Source organism: Mastomys coucha, chromosome X (genome assembly GCF_008632895.1).
Source record: "Mastomys coucha isolate ucsf_1 chromosome X, UCSF_Mcou_1, whole genome shotgun sequence".
NCBI classification, from domain to species: domain Eukaryota; kingdom Metazoa; phylum Chordata; class Mammalia; order Rodentia; family Muridae; genus Mastomys; species Mastomys coucha.
The window spans coordinates 144038506-144058302 of NC_045030.1; the positions used below are offsets into that span (position 1 = coordinate 144038506).

Consider the following 19797-nt stretch of genomic DNA (forward strand, 5'->3'; position numbering starts at 1 on the left):
AGGAAGAAGAGGAGGAAAAAGAAAGAGAAATTCCAGCACCCCCGATGGAGAGACAGGAGTCTGTGGAGGTACTGACTTACATGTTACCCATGAGGCAGGACCATGCAGAGAAAGGAGCTTGGCTTTTATACTTGGTTCTTTCCCCCGCTTGGTTTTTCTCAAAACAGGCCATTGTTTTCACTTAGTGTACTTAGCACCTAGTATGGAGCCCAAGTAGCAAAACCTTACCCACATGTCTGTGAACACCAAAATGGCCATTCTTCATTCTAAATGCCGTTAGGAAGGTAACTCTACTTTTTTCAGAGAACCACTAATGGACCTCAGTCTTTTCATGACCGAGTAACTGTGTGACACTGAGGATGTCTCTTCCCTTTCCACTTCTCACTACAAGCCTCAGTTTCCTTGTTTGTATGACAGAAACTCTTACATGCCAGAGAGACTTCTCAACAACTGGAGGAGGGGCACAGAGCCAGAGCCCCAAAGCAGCCTGAAGTACTTGGTGGTTGGGACTCTTTCCATGCTTTGTCTACCTAATGTTTCTTCAGAAGGAATCCTTGCACTTACATAAGGTCTCAGCCAGGAGACCTGCTTTACCAGAACTAAGCATAGCTGTGGGGACTGGGGCCAGGAGTACCGAGATGAAATGACACTCAGCAAGTGTGTAGCCTGCATATAAGAAAGTGAGCTGGCAGGCATAATCTTAGACATTTTTATACTTCTGTGCCTTTCTCACACCCCACGTACTCAGCAAGCCTTTGCTGACAGTGAACTGAATGAGTGACTAAGTAGCTGATATTTAGAGACTGTAATCTGCAGTCTGTTCTGTTTTTATTTATAGGAAATCGTTTAGAGTTGGGAGTGTAGGAAAATGCGGAGCATTTGCCTAGTATGCATGAAGCCCCAAATTTAATCCCCAGCATTGCAAAAATTAAATGAATAAATGAAATTAAAATATATGAAATTGTCTCCATTACAAATGGACATAGGTCCTATTATTTGTCTTTATAATGGGGACTCTTTAAATACAGAAATAATTAGGCAACTTATACATGCTAGTGAGTGGTAGGTAGACTAAGATTTGAATCCAGGAAGTTGGACTTCCTAGTTCCCATGTTTAGCCACCAAACCATGCTCAATGAGTAGAGAAAGCAGACCAATGGGTATATGACTGCCTGTATGAAGGAGTTTGTATCTTCAGCATTGAGGGACAAACTTTATGAGGGATATAACTACAGGAAGCTTTATGAATCAGATCAGAGTTATCTCAGGGAGGAACTAAGGTTAGAGCATCATGTGCACTTAGGAGAGTCAGGCATGGTGACATTGCCTGTAGTCTAGCCACTGGGGAAATTGATGTAGGAGGATCACTTCAGTCCAAGTGTTTGAGGGCACTCTGAGAAAGAAATATAGCAACACCTGATAAATGAGTGAGAGGGTGAGGAAGGGAGGGAGAGAAGAAAAATGTACAGAAGGAGCTGAGGTTAAGGTAGAGATGATGTGTCAAAGGTCACTTCTTCTTTACAGCTGACTGTGCAGCAGAAGGTGTTCCATATTGCCAATGAGCTCCTGCAAACCGAGAAGGCCTATGTTTCCAGGCTTCATCTCCTGGATCAGGTGAGTGGCCCCTCTGGGGTCCCAGGACCCCAGGATGTGGTAGGTAGGTTCCATAGAGGAAATGATAGGCCCTAAGCCTAACTCCACCATTAGGACCAGAATACAGAAGAGATAAGATCTTTGGCTGACCTTGAAGCCAGTTGTGATAGTGTTCACAAGTTCAGTCCTCATTCCTCACTCTTAACAGACATGAACCAGCCCTGAGATTGTGACTCTGACACTTCTGACTCTTCCCCTCATCTTCAATGTACCCATCTTCATGGACCTCATTCTAACCTTGACTTTTTTCTTCACTCTGCATCCATTAGAATCCCTGAGGGTAGGGATCTTTATTTGTCTTTCATTGTTCTGTCCTAGCCTCTAGGACAGTGCTACACTAGACCCACTCATAAATATGTTACAATAAAGGGATCTAATTACAGCCTTCTCTCTAAACTCAAATCTACTTCTGACCTTGCTCCAATCCTAACTTGGAGTCATCCCAGTTTCTAACTCTAGGTCCTAATGTTGGTGACCGGCAGTTCTCTCAATCCCCACTCTTAGTCTCAAGACCAGTACTAATCTCAGAGGTCCACAGAGCTGCCCACAAATACCTACTCTTACCTGCAAGCTGACCCTTTCCTCAGCTAAGCTCGCGTTTCAATTGGGCTGAGCACTTGTGCCTTGCTCCACCAGGTATTCTGTGCCCGGCTGCTGGAAGAAGCTCGGAACCGCAGTTCCTTCCCCGCAGATGTTGTCCACGGCATCTTCTCTAACATCTGCTCAATCTATTGCTTCCACCAGCAGTTCCTGCTGCCTGAGCTAGAGAAGCGCATGGAGGAATGGTGAGGGGCCTCAGAGCCAGTCTGCTTCTTTTAGCATCAACTTACATGCTAAGCCCAAATGTATTCAGAGAATTTCATTCCTGGGCTGGAGATGTTGAGATGTAGATCAGTGACAGAATTCTTGCCAAGAATATGCAAGGCCCTAGATTCTATCCCCAGCATCATAAAAATAAGTTCAATCTTACCTACCTTCTCTTCTGAAAAAACAAAACTAACCAAACAACAACAACAAAAAAAACCCCAAAAAACAAAACCACCTAACCTCTGCCTCCTTGGCCCTCCCAATCTATTGTGGAACACAAATGAAGTTGTAGAATGCTACAGCAGAATAGCAGAACCCTTGAGAGTGTGAGAAAGCTCATGCGATGACTCAGTTGGTAGGATTGCTGCTGGCAACATGAGTTCAAGCCCTGGAACCCACATAAAAAATGGAAGAAAAGAAATGACTCTATAAAATTGTCCTTGCACCAGGCAGTGGTGGCACACATCTTTAATCTCAGTACTTGGGAAGTAGAGGTAGGCGGATTTCTGCGTTCGAGGCCAGCCTAGTCTATAGAGTGAGTTCCAGGACAGTTCTACACAGAGAAACCCTGTTTCAAGAAACCAAAAAAAAATGTCCTTGGACATCTACATGGCTGCTGTGTGTCCCACCCCCACCCCATGACACCACCATCATCATCAAACTTAAGACAAAAGAAAGTGTTGAGATTTACCTGTTACAGTTGGATGCCTATAATTCCATCACTAGGGACTCTGTGGCACATCAATGAATTTGAGGCCAGCCTAGACCTACATAGTATGACTCTGTCTTTTTTTTTTTTAAGGATCTCTATGTTTGAGGCCAGCCTGGTCTACAGAGTGAGTTCCAGGATAGCCAGGGCTACACAGAGAGACCCTGTGTTAGAAACCTGATACCCCCCCCAAATAAATACAAAGAATAAATTTAAGAGCTAAAATGAGCCAGGTGAGATGGCACATGCCTTTAGTCCCAGCCCTTGGGACTTTGAGTTCAAGGCTAGCCTGGTCTATAGAGTGAGTTCTAAGACAGCCAGGGCTACACAGAGAAACCCTGCCTCAAACAAACAAAAGAAAAAGAGCTAAAATGGTTATATTCAAATTCTGCCTCTGCTACTTGGCTAAATTTAAGTAAATTTCTTACCTTGCTGTAACTTGTGTTTATTTACATCTTTGTTCATGTTTGTATTTTTGTTTGTTTGTGTTCTTCGCCATGTTAAGGATTAAGCCTAAGGCCTTGCACAAGCTAGGCAAATGCTTTAAAACCTTCCTTGTCTTTAAAATGAGGACAACAATAAGGGCCTACCTTGTAGAGTTCTTGTAATAATTAAATGTGTTAATACATGTGCGGAGCTTCAAACCCTTTCTAGCATATAAGAATTTCTGCTGTTTTGTTTTGAGACAGAGTCTCACAAAATTCCACCTGCCTCTGTCTCCCAAGTGCTAGGATTAAAGGCATGTACTATAAATATGGTAGTGGTAAGAATGGGAGATTGGAAATGCAGACAAATGGACCAAGCCTAGCCTAGGAATAAAGAATGATTTGAGGAGTAGCAAATGCTGGAGGTAGGAGGGCAGGGTTTCGAGGCTGACTCTGGCCTTCAGGTTCTCCTCTTCTAATATAGACTATAGCATCTATACTACTTGGTTGAATAGTTTACCCAAATAACAACCAGGCCATGGCATTACCTGCTTAAAATTGTCTCTGTGTCTCCTACACTGGCAGGGTAAAGTATGCCTCTTTTGCAAAACTGTGACTGCAGAGGGCTAGCATAAAGCCTAGTTCCCACATCTCCTTTACCATCCTATGACCTTAAGTCTGCTTTGTCTCTCACATCACACTGTAGACAGTGAGAGTTCAGCAAGACTTGGTTACTTTTTCTACCCTACAAGAAGGTAAAGCTCTCAGGGTTTGAGTATGGCTCAGTACTGTGTCTCTGGCACTACCCAGCAAAGGCTGGGCAAGAATCAGTGAGTGGTCAGTGTATGAATAGCCCTTACAGTATGGCAAGTTCCAGGATGATAAAGTTTCTGGGACTTAAGCAGGACAGAGTTAGGCTAGGTGTTTCACAGCCTACCGCCTCAGCTCAATCTGAGTCCCTCAGCCTAATTGGCCTGTAGTATAAGCAGCATTTCCTAAAAAGGAAGCCAGTTGAAAAATGGCTTTCTTACTGAGGCTGGAGATCATGTCAGCCCCTGCTTCTACTCTAGGGACCGCTACCCACGCATTGGTGACATCCTTCAGAAATTGGCACCCTTCCTCAAGATGTATGGCGAGTATGTGAAAAACTTCGACCGGGCTGTAGAGCTGGTCAATACATGGACAGAGCGCTCTACTCAGTTTAAAGTCATCATCCATGAAGTACAGGTAAGAATTGAAACAGGATAAACCATGCTACAGGAGGAAAGGTCTACAAGGACCTGCGGGAGGCTTTTAGCTAGGCCTGAGCTTTTCTGCTTCTGTCACAGAAAGAGGAAGCCTGTGGAAACCTGACCTTGCAGCACCACATGTTGGAGCCCGTGCAGCGTATCCCCCGCTATGAGCTTCTTCTCAAGGATTATCTGTTAAAGCTGCCTCATGGCTCCCCGGACAGCAAGGATGCCCAGAGTGAGTGTGTGCCCCTAGGCCCTCCCTACTTCCCCACACTGGTAGCTCTAGCCACACTTCTGAGTCAGGACTCTAGATTTCATTCACAGGGTTGGTCTGCCAATGTTGAATGATTAAAATCTCCAAATAGGATCTCTAAACTGAAGGGCCTATATTTAGGCTTTGTGGTGAGATTTCAGGATGAACCTCCAAGTTCATTTACTCTGCCTTCATGACCCAGAAAGAACCCAGTTAGGAACTTCTGACTGAACTATATAGTCTAAGGGGTAGGCTTAGTTGATGGTCTTTAGGAAACCATGCTTTTATTAGGCTGAACCCAAGATTAATTTCTCAATGAAAGGGAGCCTAACCCTCCAGAGCCTGAGCCTCCAGGCTCAGAGCCTAGCTTGAATCCTTTAGGCCAAGCCTATTTTATTAATTCTCCATGGGTGAGCTCCCAAGTAAAAGCCCCATACAGTCAGACTTCTACTTTCCCATCCTCTAGAATTAAAGCTCTACTCCAGGCCTATTGGCTACTCCCAAGAATGAACCTCCTGAAAGAGTTTCAAGTATGATCAAACTTGTTCCCATATTTTATACCTCTCAGGTTTGGATCTATAGGCTGAGATACTTCCTCCTCAGACTGATTCTTTATTTACTGAATCACAAGAAAAGTAGTTGGTTTAGATTCCTTCTACATTTACCTCATCTGTATCAGGTCAGGCCTCAGATGGAGCTCTTGAGTCTAGCCTACTTGCTCTTCCTTGAACTCATATTTTCATTTATTTATCGCTAACATAATAGCTAAGTGCTTGTGCATTGTTCTAGGCATGGAGAATAGGGAACTGAGCAAAATGCATGAAGTCCTTGACTCGGGGAATGTATGGTTTCGTTGGAGAGAGCCTATAAACAAGTGTGATAAATCCACAGGAACATATTTGCTGGATGCTAAAAGTGTGACTTGGAGACGTAGGGGAATGATGTAAGGGTGACTGGACAGTCTACTTTCAGCTGGTGACTTCTATGCAGGGAAGATGGATAAACCAAAACATAAATAACAAGAAAGTTGCCACGGGCCAATGAGAGGGGAATGTTCTAGGCAGCTACAGTAATAAATGTAGAGTCCCCAAAGCAGGGGAAGATGGGCAAGCTGATAGAGGTAGATGAATCTGTGTGACAACAAGAGGGCCAGTATGACTTGAGCTTAACAAGAGAGGGCAAAAAGATAATTGGAAAATAGGGTTGGAGGAGCAAAGCTTTGGAGGCCGAGATGAGGTGATTAGTTTATTCTGAGTATAGTGGATATTCACGGGGAAGGTCATGGTTAGGATTGGCTGGAGAGTAGGAGGAGTCAGGAAATCTGAGGAAAGGAGTGGGGGCTTTTTGGTAATGCAGTAGTGTCAAAAAGGTGGCTTGGATGAAGATGGTAGCATAAGAGGAGATGAGAAATGGTTCCATTCCTAATAGATTCTATTTGAAAGTAGCACTGAAACCCTAGGATACCATGGATGCTGAGAATGGGAGAGTCAAGAATGATGGTTCTTGGGGCTAGAGAGATAGCTTTGTGGTTAAGAGCACATACTGTTCTCTTAGAGAACCTAAGTTTGGTTGCTAGCACTCACATGCAGACAGTTCACAACTCCCTGTTGTGCTCCAGAGGGAACAGCTGCTCTCTTCTGGGCTCCAGGGGCACTTACACATACACACAGGGAGCTGCCACTTTAGATACTTAGATGATGCCAGAATTTTTTTTTTTGTTTTTTTTTTTTTTTTTTTTTTTTTTTTTTTTTTTGAGACAGGGTTTCTCTGTAAGGCCCTGGCTGTCCTGGAACTCACTCTGTAGACCAGGCTGGTCTTGAACTCAGAAATCTGCCTGCCTCTGCCTCCCAAGTGCTGGGATTAAAGGCAGGTGCCACCACTGCCCGGCTCCAGGGAGGAATTTAAGTGCCACTGGTGTACAGTTTCGTATTCAAAGCCATGGAGTGGCATTTACCAAAGGGAGTAAATCTAAATGGAAAGGAAAACAGGAGGACCCAGTAAAAGCTCGGGAAGTGTGGGCCTGTGTTTCTCTGCTGTGACTGGGGCTCTCTGCCACTGATATCTGTGGCTGCACGGCTCTTTAGTTAGTTAAAAGGAGGCAATGCATAAGTGAGTTATTTTACTATAGGAAAGAGAAAATAGGACAGTCATGTAGAGAAAAAGAAAGGAAAAGGAGAGGAGAAGAGAAAGAGAGAAAGGAAAGAAAGGAAGAGAGTAAGAGTGAGGACAAAGAGCAAGAGAGAAGACCAGCCGGGCGGTGGTGGCGCATGCTTTTAATCCCAGCACTGGGGAGGCAGAGGCAGGTGGATTTCTGAGTTCGAGGCCAGCCTGGTCTATAGAGTGAGTTCCAGGACACCCAGGGCTACACAGAGAAACCCTGTCTCAAAAAAACCCAAAAACCAAAAGGGGCGGGGGAGAAGGCAAGAGAGAGGGGAGGGAGTGAACCACCCCTTTATATTATGTGAGGCGGGGCATTCCTGGTTGTGGTTAGATGACTGGAGGTAGGGTCCAGCTAGAATGCTGGGAGCTTGGGGCATTGTCTACCTGACAGAGCACACATCCCCTGCGGCAGCTGTGAGAGGTCAGGACTGAAACACTGCCAAGAACTTGGGAGTTATGGTCGAACACCTTCCGTCCCTTGCAGGCAGAAACTGCCCACTGGGTCACCGGAGTTCAGACCTATTACTCAACTGGGCCTAGGTTGCCTGAACAGACCTAACAAGGAAGGTAGGGTCAGCAAAGGAGATGAAGAAGCAGCCCAAATGGGGGGAGAAACAGAGAAAGTGTACAAGCCACAGGAATGGGGAGCAAATAGTTGTGTCCTGTGCTGTGCATACTTCCAAACCCTTTACCTAAGGGCACTTTGCCCCCTAGCCTGGACTTTGAAAAGAGCTAAACCTCCAGGAAATTTGGTAACTAAGCTCTGCAAACAGACAGCTGCATGTTAAGTACCATGTTCCTGTCCCAAATGAGAACCCCACTGAGGGGCCAGTTTAAGGCATAACACTTAAATCTGAAGAAAGTGCCTTCTAGGCCACATACTGTGTCTGTAATCTTAACTACTCTGGAGGCCAAGGCAGGAGAATGGGCTACGTGGGCTACAAGTCAAATCCAAGGCTGATGTGGGCAAATTAATAAGGAAAGAAGTAGGGGTAGGCATGTTAGCAGGAGAGCACTTGCCTAGCACGTGTGAGGCCCCAGGTTAAATCTCTAGTACATCAAATAAAACAATCCTAAACTCAGCGGGGCATAGTGGCGCACACTTTTGATCCCAGCAGTTGGGAAGCAGAGGCAGGTGGATCTTTGAGTTGGGGGCTAGCCTAGTCTACATAGGGAGTTCTAGGAAATTAAGGCTACATAGAGAAGCCCTGTGTTAGAAAACACAAAATAAGAAAGATAAAACAGCCAGGCAGTGATGGCGCACGCCTTTAATCCCAGCACTTGTAGGGATCCAGGCCAGCCTGGTCTACAGAGTGAGTTCCAGGACAGCCAGGGCTATACAGAGAAACCCTGTCTCAAAAAAAAAAAAAAACCAAAAAGAAAAAGAAAAAAAAAGAAAGACAAAACAAAAAACAAAACAAGCAATACAATATAAAGCCATGTGTGTTTTCCAGAAAGCTGCCCAACTTCAGGCTTGGTTTTCTTATAAGCTTACTAGGAATGATAATGTTGTCTACTTCATAGAATTGTTTTGAAGCTAAATGAGATAATCCAGTTAAAACTTTTAGCAGAGTACCTGGCACGTGGCAAAGACTCAATAAACATTAGCTATTTTTGATGACTAAATATTCTGGGTAATGCCATCCAGACTGAGTTAGCCACCAGGTTGAGTTTATTTTTTTTATTTATTTTTTTAAATTTATTTATTATTATAAATGAGTTCACTGTAGCTGTCTTCAGATACACTAGAAGAGGGCATCAGATTTCATTATGGGTGGTTGTGAGCCACCATGTGGTTGCTGGGATTTGAACTCACGACCTTCAGAAGAGCAGTCGGTGTGCTCTTACCTGCTGAGCCATCTCACCAGCCCCAGGTTGAGTTTATTAACGTCAGTTTCCTGTTTTGTACTAGCCTCAACCATATCCGAGTCTCTAGAACAGATCTCAGCATTCCCTTTATTGACGCCAAAGGGGAACACCTCCACCCACACAAATAAACTTCATAGGATAGTTTTCTACCTCAGCCTTTAATGGAGGACCTCTGAATGAGAGCTGGCTAAGATCTGCCCACTGAACTACCCAGCTAAAGATCCTATGCTGAGCTCCGTATATTTTATGACTCAAAGTAAAATCCTTAAGCTGAGCCCCACTGAATCATCTTTCTGGTTCTGCTGACTGACTCACCTACATTTTGCTCCCAGACTAAGCTCCAGAGCCTAGACTCCATCTTGGGACTGCTGCCTGCAGCTACCTACCTACACTTATCCCAAGACTGAACATAGACTGAGACCCCAGAGTGCCGAGCCCAGCTTAGGCCCCACTAAAGCTTCTTAACTCTATGCTAACATCCCCACAACAAACTTTCAACATAGCCTGGGATTCCCAGAAACGTCAATCTGTTTCCTGCATGGTATTTCACTAGACAGGTCCTGACAGCAAACACAGCATCCAGCCTGAGCCTAAACATGTGTGCAGGCCTAAGTTCATGTACCCCTAACTCACCAAATTTCTGTCCCTTTGGGCTCTACTGGGTTGTGAAAGATGCAGCATCTATAGGAGAAAAAACAGTGCCACCTTCCAGGTGATAATCACCTGGATCTTTGGCTTGTTTTTTTTTTTCTTTTTCTTTTTCTTTTCTTTTCTTTTATTTATTTATTTATTTTTTTAAGTTTTACAAGACAGGGTTTCTCTCTGTATCCCTGACTGTCTTAAACTAGCTCTGTAGAGCAGGCTGGTCTCGAACTCTTAGAGATCTGCCTTTCTCTGCCTCCTAAGTGTTGGGATTAAAGACATGTACAACCACCACTCAGCAAGTCTTAGCTTTTAACCCTGATAAACTTGTCTGAGGTTCTGTTTATTAGAGGAGGCAGAGGCAGGCGGATTTCTGAGTTTGAGGCCAGCCTAGTCTACAGAGTGAGTTCCAGGACAGCCAGGGCTACACAGAGAAACCCTGTCTCAGAAAACAAACAAACAAACAAAAATTTATACTAAGCATCTGTTTGGGATCCCTGAGGAAGGTAGTGGGAACTGAGCCCCTTCCTCGGAGACTTCTTGTGTACTGAGGGATTCAGTTGCAGTGAGTGACGAGCATGCAGTATGTATGACTAGTGAGGCAGAAGGAGCAAGGACAGTGTCCTAACTCATCCTTGGAGCTTAGGGAAGGCTGCTAGACATGGTAAGCTGAATCCAGAAGACTGGATGGCAGTTGGCCAAGTGAAGCAAGACAAGGCATGTTTAGGGAGGTGCATATGGAGGAAGCCACAGCGGTAAATTGAAGTCAGTCACCAAGGGCTTTGAATGCTAGACAAAAGAGCTGGGTCTTTGTTGTGCTGGCTGAGTGAAACATTCACAGATTTAAGTGGAGGGGAAACAGTAAGCCGTGTGCAAGAAAACTCCCTCTGGCTACCAGGGTTGAAGGAGAGTTAGAGAAAGGCCCAGCACCTGAAAGGCATATGGAGACCTGAGCAGTGGTCACAGGATCTTCTTTAGTGCCATAATGTGCTCATCTTAGGAAACAGGGCCTCCTCCTTTGCCATCCATGTGGACATGTGATTCTCTAGTACAGGCACAAGTTCTGAGGAATCCACTATGTCCAGTGGGAACCATGAAGTTGCAGCTAGACTGGAGGTAGAGGCAGGGATGATTTAACATGTGGATGTTTATGGAGACTTACTTAATTTTTTTTTCCATTATGACACTTGGTCACCGTAGGAAGTGTGAAAATGACAGAAAAGAAGACAGAAGTGGGGGGCCAAGAAGCCACCTGTGACCTGAGCCCCATGATAAATGTTTAAGCATATGTTTTTTAGATGTATGTGATAGCAAGAATTAGATCATTGTATATATTCAAATTTGTATCATTTCCTAAGACACTCTGAACATTTCCCATATTATCAGAAACCCTACATAGTATCATTGTTAAAGATTGATTTTCTATTATATGACTGTGCTGCAAATTGTGTAACTGAGCTCCTATGGTTGAACATTTTTGTTTTAGGTTTGACAGTGTTGTTAAAAAAACCCACTTCAATGGAAGTATATTTTTGCATAGAACGTGTCTATAGTCAGAAGTAGAAAGACAAACCATAGAGTCTCTCCCTTCTTCCCTTCCTGGTGTACTTGAATTGAATACAGGGCCTCTAACATACAACACAAATGCTCTACCACCAAGCCACATTTCCCCAACTCCTCTTTGTTTTGCTACTGAAGCTACCACTGTCTTATATTTATCATCATCATCTTCATTTTCTTGTGTGAGCATGTATTTGCATTTGATATAGGGTCCTACACAGGGTCCTACGGCTGACCTCGAACTGGCTGTGTACCCAAGGATGACCTTGAATTTCTTATTCTACTATCTCTACCTCATGAGAGCTAGGGTTATAGACATGCATGACCACACCTAGTTTCTGTGGTGCTAGAGAGTGGACCCCAGGGCCTTACACATGCTAGACGGACACTCCACTAACTAGGCATCCCCAGTCCTCTTTACTTTTAATCATTTGTTGCTGTTGCTGCTGTTCTTTTGATTTAGCTTGAGCCCAGGATTTCAAGATCACCCACAGGAATACAGAAAGATTCTGTCTCGAAAACAAAACAAACAAACAAACAACCCAAGAACTATCCATAGTCCCACTAGCCAGAAACAACTGTCCAAATATGACCGTGTTTCTTGCCAGTTAATTTTAGGTCATAATCATTTTACCAAGCTTACATTTTATTGGCTGTCCCATATTTCTCTACTGTGTTGTTACTCTGGGCAGTTTCTGATTTGAAACAATGTGGTCATGAACATCTTTTGAGGCTGGCATTTGCTGGGAGGCAGAGAGTGTAGTTAGGCCACGAGGAGATATTCATGGAGTAGAGATGTCCTGCAGAACTTCCTCTCTGTTCTTCTCCCATCTGATCTTACTTCTCTGTGCCATAGAGTCTTTGGAGCTGATAGCCACAGCAGCAGAACACTCTAATGCTGCCATCCGTAAAATGGTAAGTGGCCCTTTTAGCCCTGTCCTTCCTTGGCCATCCCTCTGTGATAGCTCTGTCCTAGGACTGGTGGGGGGAGGGACTTGTGACTTGAAGACATGTAAGGGGAAGCATTGCCCACCCCAAGCTTTACCTTTTACTCCCTGCCAGGAACGAATGCACAAGCTGCTGAAGGTCTATGAGCTGCTAGGGGGTGAGGAGGACATTGTCAGTCCCACCAAAGAGCTCATAAAAGAAGGTCATATCCTTAAACTGTCAGCAAAGAATGGGACCACTCAAGATCGATACCTCATATTAGTAAGTGCCAGGTGTGGGCTTGTGGGTGGTCATGCCCTTGGTGCATAGATAACCTGGCAGTCATTCAAGAATAGACCTCTAGCCAACTGTTCTTTCCTCCAGGCATTCATTGTATTTTCACTATGTGAGCTAGGAATATTTTTTGCTTTTGTACATTATATAACTACAATTTAGATATGAGTTGGCCAAGGTTACCAACTAGGAAATGACTCCTATGACATTTCCTTGCTCTTTCCTCATCATTGCTGAATCCAGTTTAAAATAGCTTTGTCAGTGTGTGTGTGTGTGTGTGTGTGTGTGTGTGTGTGTGTGTGTGTGTGAGAGAGAGAGAGAGAGAGAGAGAGAGACAGACAGACAGACAGACAGACAGACAGGGTCGCCCTGGCTGTCCTGGGACTACCCCTCTGTAGACCAGACTGGCCTCGAATTCAAGAGATCTGCCTGCCTCTGCCTCCCAAGTGCTGACATTAAAGTCTTGTACCACCACTGCCTGACACCTTGATGTATCTTTCCTCCATTTATTGCCTTGCATCCTTTTGTCTTGCATCCTTAGCAGTAGTATGAGGGTGAGGAGACTCATCATCCACACTAAGCCCCTGTATATACATCTCAAATCTTCTCCTTCCTAGTTCAACGACCGCCTCCTTTACTGCGTGCCCAGGCTGCGGCTCCTTGGCCAGAAGTTTAGCGTGCGGGCACGTATTGATGTAGATGGCATGGAGGTAAGCACCGTAAGAATTGGAAATGTGGAGTGGGACATTGGTATTGGGAGGAAAGTGCCTACTTTGTCCCCAGTGTATGTGTGCATATGTGCAGGACCCTGTAGAGCTCTGTAGGCCTCACCATGATCCTTCCCTCCTCCTTTTAGCTAAAGGAGAGCTCCAACCTCAACATGCCTCGGACCTTCCTGGTATCAGGAAAGCAGCGCTCTCTCGAACTCCAGGCCAGGTACTTATCCTTGCCTATGCCTTTTCTCCAACTCACTCTTTACTTCAGATATGCTGAGCCATTCCAGGCTAGAGAAAGAGTGAACACCTTTCCCCAAAAGATATGGCCTTGCTCCTCAGCTATGTGTGTGAGGGTGATTCTGAAGATGATGCATGTATATACATGGTGTGGGAAAAGATGGTATGTCAGTCAGGAAAGCATTTTGGAGAATGAACAAACTCCAGAATGCAGGGAAGAGTGGGTTACTTAACACTATCATGAATAACATCACAAATGGCTATCACCACACATAGCTACCATCAGTCCATTTAAAGCCGAAGAAATTGAGGCACCTTTCCTAGATCCAGCTAGCATGATTAGAGCTGAAGTTGGAGCTTAGGCCTTGTCAGCTTAGCACATGGGTTCCATACTACTTTCTGAGAGTCCAGGTAAAAGTGTTTAACAAGGTCATGGATCAGGGCTGCAAAGTGAGTGCACATCAGTACATGGCCTTTTCTGATAGGCTACTTGGAAGTGAGAGGTGACCAATGATTGCATGGAGGCAGAAGGGAGAAGAGTTTAAGCAACCTAGTAGTTGGGTTGGGCAGTGGTGGCGCATGCCTTTAATCCAGGCACTTGGGAGGCAGGAGTAGGAAGATCTCTGTGAGTTTACAGAGTGAGTTCCAGAATAAGTAAAGCTACATAGAGAAACTCTGCCTTAAAAAACAACACAAGGGCTGGCGAGATGGATCAGTGGTTAAGAGCACTGACTGCTTATCAGAAGGTCCTGAGTTCAAATCCCAGCAACCACATGGTGGCTCACAACCACCTGTAATGAGATCTGACGCCCTCTTCTGTATGTCTGAAGACAACTACAGTGTACTTATGTATAATAATAAATAAATCTTTGGGCTGGAGCGAGCAGAGGTCCTAAAATTCAATTCCTAACAACCACACAAAGGCTCACAGCCATCTGTACAGCTACAGTGTACTCATTCTATATAAAATAAGTAAATTAAAAAAAAAAACAAAAAACAAAACAGTAAAACAACCTAGTGGTTGGGCCTTGAAGCTCTGGGAGACTAAGAGAACCTCTCTGAGGCCTGCACTGGTACAAGAAGCAGGAAGGAATAATAGGTCCAGCAAGACAGAAAACAGGACCATCTAGGGAAGAGACAAGGCACAAAGACATGGTATCTGCCTAGAGTTAGAGGGTATCAGAAGAGCATTGTCCAGAGGGGCCCTCCAAGCACTGCTTGATTTCTTCCTCGTCTCAATAGGATGGCATGGAGAAATGACTTTATAATCGTACTTATTGTCTGTAATTAGCTCAGGTTGGACTTGAACTCAATCCTCTTGGCTTAGTCTCGCTAGTGTTCAGATTTTTAAAGGTTTATTTTGATTTTTTTTAACTTCTTTTTTATCTTATTATTATATAGACACACCAGAAGAGGGAGTCAGATCTCATTATGGATGGTTGTGAGCCACCATGTGGTTGCTGGGATTTGAACTCAGGACCTTTGGGAGAGCCGTCAGTGCTCTTACCCACTGAGCCATCTCACCAGCCCTATTTTGATTATTTTAAAATTATGTGTATGCATGTATCTATGCAGGGGTATGTACATATGAGTCTATAAGAAGCAGCAGGTCCATTGGAGCTAGAATTATGGACAGTTGTCAACTACAGGACATGGGTTGTGAGAACTGAACTTGGGTCCTCTACATGAGCCATCTCCAGCCAATTACATTTTTTCCTTGAGGCAGGGTCTTACTATGAAGCCCTGGCAGGCCTAGAACTTGCTTATGCAGAACAGGCTAGGCTCAAACTCACAGAGACCCACTTGCCTTTGCCTCTAGAGTGCTGGGATTAAAGGCACATACCACCACACCTGACTCCACTAGTTATTTTTTAAATTAATTGATTATTTATTAAAAATTTTTAAATGTTTATGGGTGCCTTGCTTACATATATGTCTGGTAATATGTACATACAAGGTGCCTACCTGAGGAGGCCAGAAGATGGTACCCTGGAACTGAGTTGGATATGGTTGTGAAGTGGGTGCAGAGAACTGAATCAGGATCCTCTAGAAGAATAGCAAGTGCTCTTAACTGCTGAGCTAGCTCTCTAGCCTCTTAAACATTTTTAATGAAAATTTTCTGGTGTGGTTTCTGCCTATAATCTCACCATTTGAGAGACTGGAGCAGGGAGATTGATGGAAAATTCAAGGCAAGATAGAATGTGAGACCTTGTGTGAACAAGGGTAATTATAAGTATACAAACAACAAAACAAAACCCAAACAGTATAAGCACCCATAATCTTAAATAATAGCTTAGCTGGTTCTTATTTTGGCAGTTTGCGGAATGAGCTAAGAACTTTAAAAAATACTGATGCCTGGGCTCCGTCCCCAAAGATTCTCATTTAACTAGCCTGCAAGTACTGGCAACAAAGCTCCTCAGGTGATTTGATGTACACCAGGACTTAGAGCAACTGATTTAAGAGCCAATAACTATGGATAGAAGCAGAGAACTCGCCTACCATCCATAAGGACCTTGGTCCCATCACCAGAACTTCTCTTCTTCCACATAGAAGACAGTTATTGATAATTTTTGGTTTCGTTTGTGACATTTTCCCCCAGGACATCCTTGGAACTCCTGAGTTCAAGTGGTCCTCCTGACTTACTCTTCTGAGTAAGTTGGACTAACAAATATGAACTTCATCCTTATATACCTTTTGAATGGCCACAAATTCCACCATAATTCTTAAAAATCAAGAGCAACACTTGTTCTCTACCAAGAAATTACAAGTTGAAATATATAAAGAAATCATTTTTTATGACTATATTTAGAACAAACCCTATCTCAGTGCTGGGCTTATAGATATTTGCCACAATTTCTAGCTTTCGTGTGGATATAAGGGTCTGAGCTCAGTTCTTCACATTTGCATAGCAAGCGATTTAATCACTGTGCCGTTTCCTAGTACCTGCTGCCACATTTTATTATAAACCTTTTCCAAAGTACAGAAAACTAGAAAGAATTACAGTGAGCACTAATTGAACCACCATTTAGAGTCTACAAGGGTTAACATGCTGCTATATTTAGTTTATATCACATAACTACGCTTTAGCCACTCACCAATCCAATGGCTTTATGCTTTTTACTGGTATATGTCCATTGTTCATAATGATAGGTTGTTCATTTGTTTATTTTTGTTTTTCGAGACAGGGTTTCTCTGTGTAGCCCTGGCTGTCCTGGAACTCACTTTGTAGACTATACTGGCCTTGAACTCAGTGATCCTCCTGCCTCTGCCTCTCTCAAGTCCTGGAATTAAAGGCTTGTGCCACTACACCTGGCAAGACATTTTTCATACAAGTATGTATATCCTGTACTTTGACCATACTTTCTATTCAGACCCTCCCTTTGCTTCTCCCCCCTAGCAATCTTGCTTCTACTTTGATGTCACATATAAAAATGATTTTGTGTATACATGTAAAATCCAAACTCCACAAATGAGGTCAAACACATAATACATGGTTTTCTGCACTGGCTTATTTCACTTAATATATTGATCTGTAGTTGTATCCATTTTCTGGCAAATGACATTTTATTCTTTTGAATTCATGAAAAACTCCATAATACACCCATTCACATTCACACTCATACACATTTTATCTAATTGCCAGTTGACAACCCAGGGCTGATTATATAATGGCTATTGTGACTAGTGTGGTAATAAACATAGATGGGCATATAATTTCTGTGGTATGCTGACTAAACTTTCATACACACACACACACACACACACACACACCTCGGAGCTGGGTCAATATTTGAATTATCTTCATGCTTGATTTCATCGGTTATTACAGAGACATAATAATTAAGTAATATGGTGCTGGCACAAAAGCAGACAGGTAGATTGATGGGATATATAGGACCCAGAAATAAACACACACACAGCCATAGCCAACTAATTTGTTTAGTTTTGGGGGTTTTGAGACACAGTCTTATGTAGCATTCAACAGCCTTGAACTTCTGATCCTGTCCTATCCTGTTTATAGATATGTCACCATGCTTTACTTAGCCACTTAATTTTTGACAAAGATGTTAAAATCATACATTGTAGGAAAAACAGCTTCTTCAGCAGATGGTGCTGAGAAAACTGAATATCCAACGACTTTGTGTATATGAGTGTGTATCTGTGTATGGGTTTGCACATGCAAGTGCAGTTTCCCCCCAGAAATCAGAGGTATTGGATCACCTTGGAATTGGAGGTACAGGTGCTATGAGGTACACAATGTGGGTGTTAGGAACTGAACTCTGCAAGAGTACATGCCCTTTACTACTGAGCCCTTTCAATGACTTTTAAATACATTTCAAAATAAGCAAAGCCTTACCATACATAACCCCCTGGCATTAGTAGAAAGTCATTACCTAGAGTTTAGTACTTGTTTCAGTATCACTGCCATACCCTTTTCTTGGCAGATTCTGCAGAGTGAAATACATAGGTCTTAAATATACCACAGATGAGGCTTGACAAACATTTGATTACAATGAATATTCATTAGTGCATGTGCATGTGCATGTATGTTGCAAATGCTGGAGAAGGACCTTGCATGCTAGGTAAGCACTCAGCCACTAACTTGCATTCCCCACATCCCTAAATAGTGACTCAACATCATAACTTGTTTCACATCCTTACTTTTTCACATGGTGGTCCTAATGATGCAGTCAGATCTCATATAAGAAAAATACATTTGAAGCTTAGAATGTGTATGTGGAAGGAAAATGAGAGTCCAGATGGGAGATAGCAAGGTAAGGGATCCTATTCCTAGGTGGTTGACAAGTTTGCACCAGGGCAGAGGGCTTAGAGAATACAAGGGTTCTAGAGGGGCTGGAGAGATGGCTCAGTAGTTAAGAGCACTCACTGACTGTTCTTCCAGAGGTCCTGAGTTCAAATCCCAGCAACCACATGGTGGCTGACAACCATCTGTAATGAGATCTGATGCCCTCTTCTGGTGTGTCTGAAGACAGCTACAGTGTACTTGTATATAATAAATAATTCTTTTTTAAAAAGGGGTTCTAGAAGGGTTCTCTAGAAGAAGCAGAGAAGAGCAAATGGAAGTTAGAGCATGATTTGTAGCAGAAATCATGCTGGGCACGTTGCATAATCTTAGTGATGCTCATTCAGAACACACATAAGTACCATCTTCATAAAATATTAAAATACTCCCTCCTTTTGCAAAGTTGACAGGATATAGTTTCATGTATGTTCCATACTCTTACACACACTAGCACCTCCCTTTGGAAACCTTTTTTTTAAAGATTTATTTAAGTTATTATATGTAAGTACAGTGTAGCTGTCTTCAGGCACTCCAGAAGAGGGCATCAGATCCCATTATAGATGGTTGTGAGCCACCATGTGGTTGCTGGGGATTGAACTCAGAACCTTAGGAACAGCAGTCAGTGCTCTTAGCCGCTGAGCCATCTCTCCAGCCTGGAAACCTTTCTTAAAAGCCCCACTTAAACAAAGGCTAAGGCAGGTCCCCTTCTCTGGACTCCTCAGTCTTCACTTCCTCTAGAGTCAGCACTGATTCCACTTGTACTGTCCCTATCTGTCTCCTACGGTGTACCATGAGCTCCTTGATCTGAAAGACATTGTTGAATAAATGCAGGTCATGTGACTTGTTCAAGGTTACATAAAGTGAAGAAGTGTAGTGCGGCCTAGGTCCTGTAACTCTTAAAATACCATTCAGATCGCTTTTTATTGACCTGTCTAACTCAAACCCTTTCTTTTTTTCCCCCGTGCAAGGACTGAGGAGGAGAAGAAAGACTGGGTCCAGGTAACACCCAAGGCTTTGTGGTAGGGGTCTGGAAGGGTATTAACGGAATTCTTAGGGGCTGATAATAGTTAAAAATAAACAGAACAGGCCTGGACACCAGCCTTCCACAGATGCTATTATCACCCTCTTACAGATAAACAAGCTGAAGTCCTGAGGTCAGATAGATTCTTTTAGGAAGTCAGCTCCTCAGAACCATGCTTTGTAAAATAAAAGCTTGCATGCAATCAGGAAGGACTTCGGAGGTTTTTCCAGCCACCACTCCCCTTTCCACATTTGATAATTAAGTCATAGACCTGGATTTAGGGAGGGATTTTCTCAGTCATGTGTGGTGGGGACAGAGCTAGGCCTAGAAGCTAGGCTCTAGACTAAGGCATAGGAAGGTGTGGTGAGGGTGGAGATAGGTTGCCGAGGAGTGACATTTCTCATTTCTCACACCTCTTTGCCAGGCCATCAATTCCACCCTCCTGAAGCATGAACAGACCCTGGAGACTTTCAAACTGTTGAACTCAA

General features: G+C 43.6%; 1 protein-coding gene across 1 annotated transcript in view; it reads left to right on the forward strand.

Annotated features, from left to right (window-relative positions):
* Window positions 1-19797, forward strand: part of Fgd1 (FYVE, RhoGEF and PH domain containing 1) — a 43076-nt gene that overhangs the window by 19037 nt on the left and 4242 nt on the right. Inside the window, exons 3-13 of the mRNA XM_031380736.1 lie at window positions 3-68; window positions 1525-1614; window positions 2290-2438; window positions 4665-4821; window positions 4923-5061; window positions 12167-12225; window positions 12373-12519; window positions 13149-13241; window positions 13388-13467; window positions 19257-19287; window positions 19734-19796. Coding sequence (XP_031236596.1) covers window positions 3-68; window positions 1525-1614; window positions 2290-2438; window positions 4665-4821; window positions 4923-5061; window positions 12167-12225; window positions 12373-12519; window positions 13149-13241; window positions 13388-13467; window positions 19257-19287; window positions 19734-19796 — 1074 coding nt within the window. The remainder of the gene's footprint in view (window positions 1-2; window positions 69-1524; window positions 1615-2289; window positions 2439-4664; window positions 4822-4922; window positions 5062-12166; window positions 12226-12372; window positions 12520-13148; window positions 13242-13387; window positions 13468-19256; window positions 19288-19733; window position 19797) is intronic.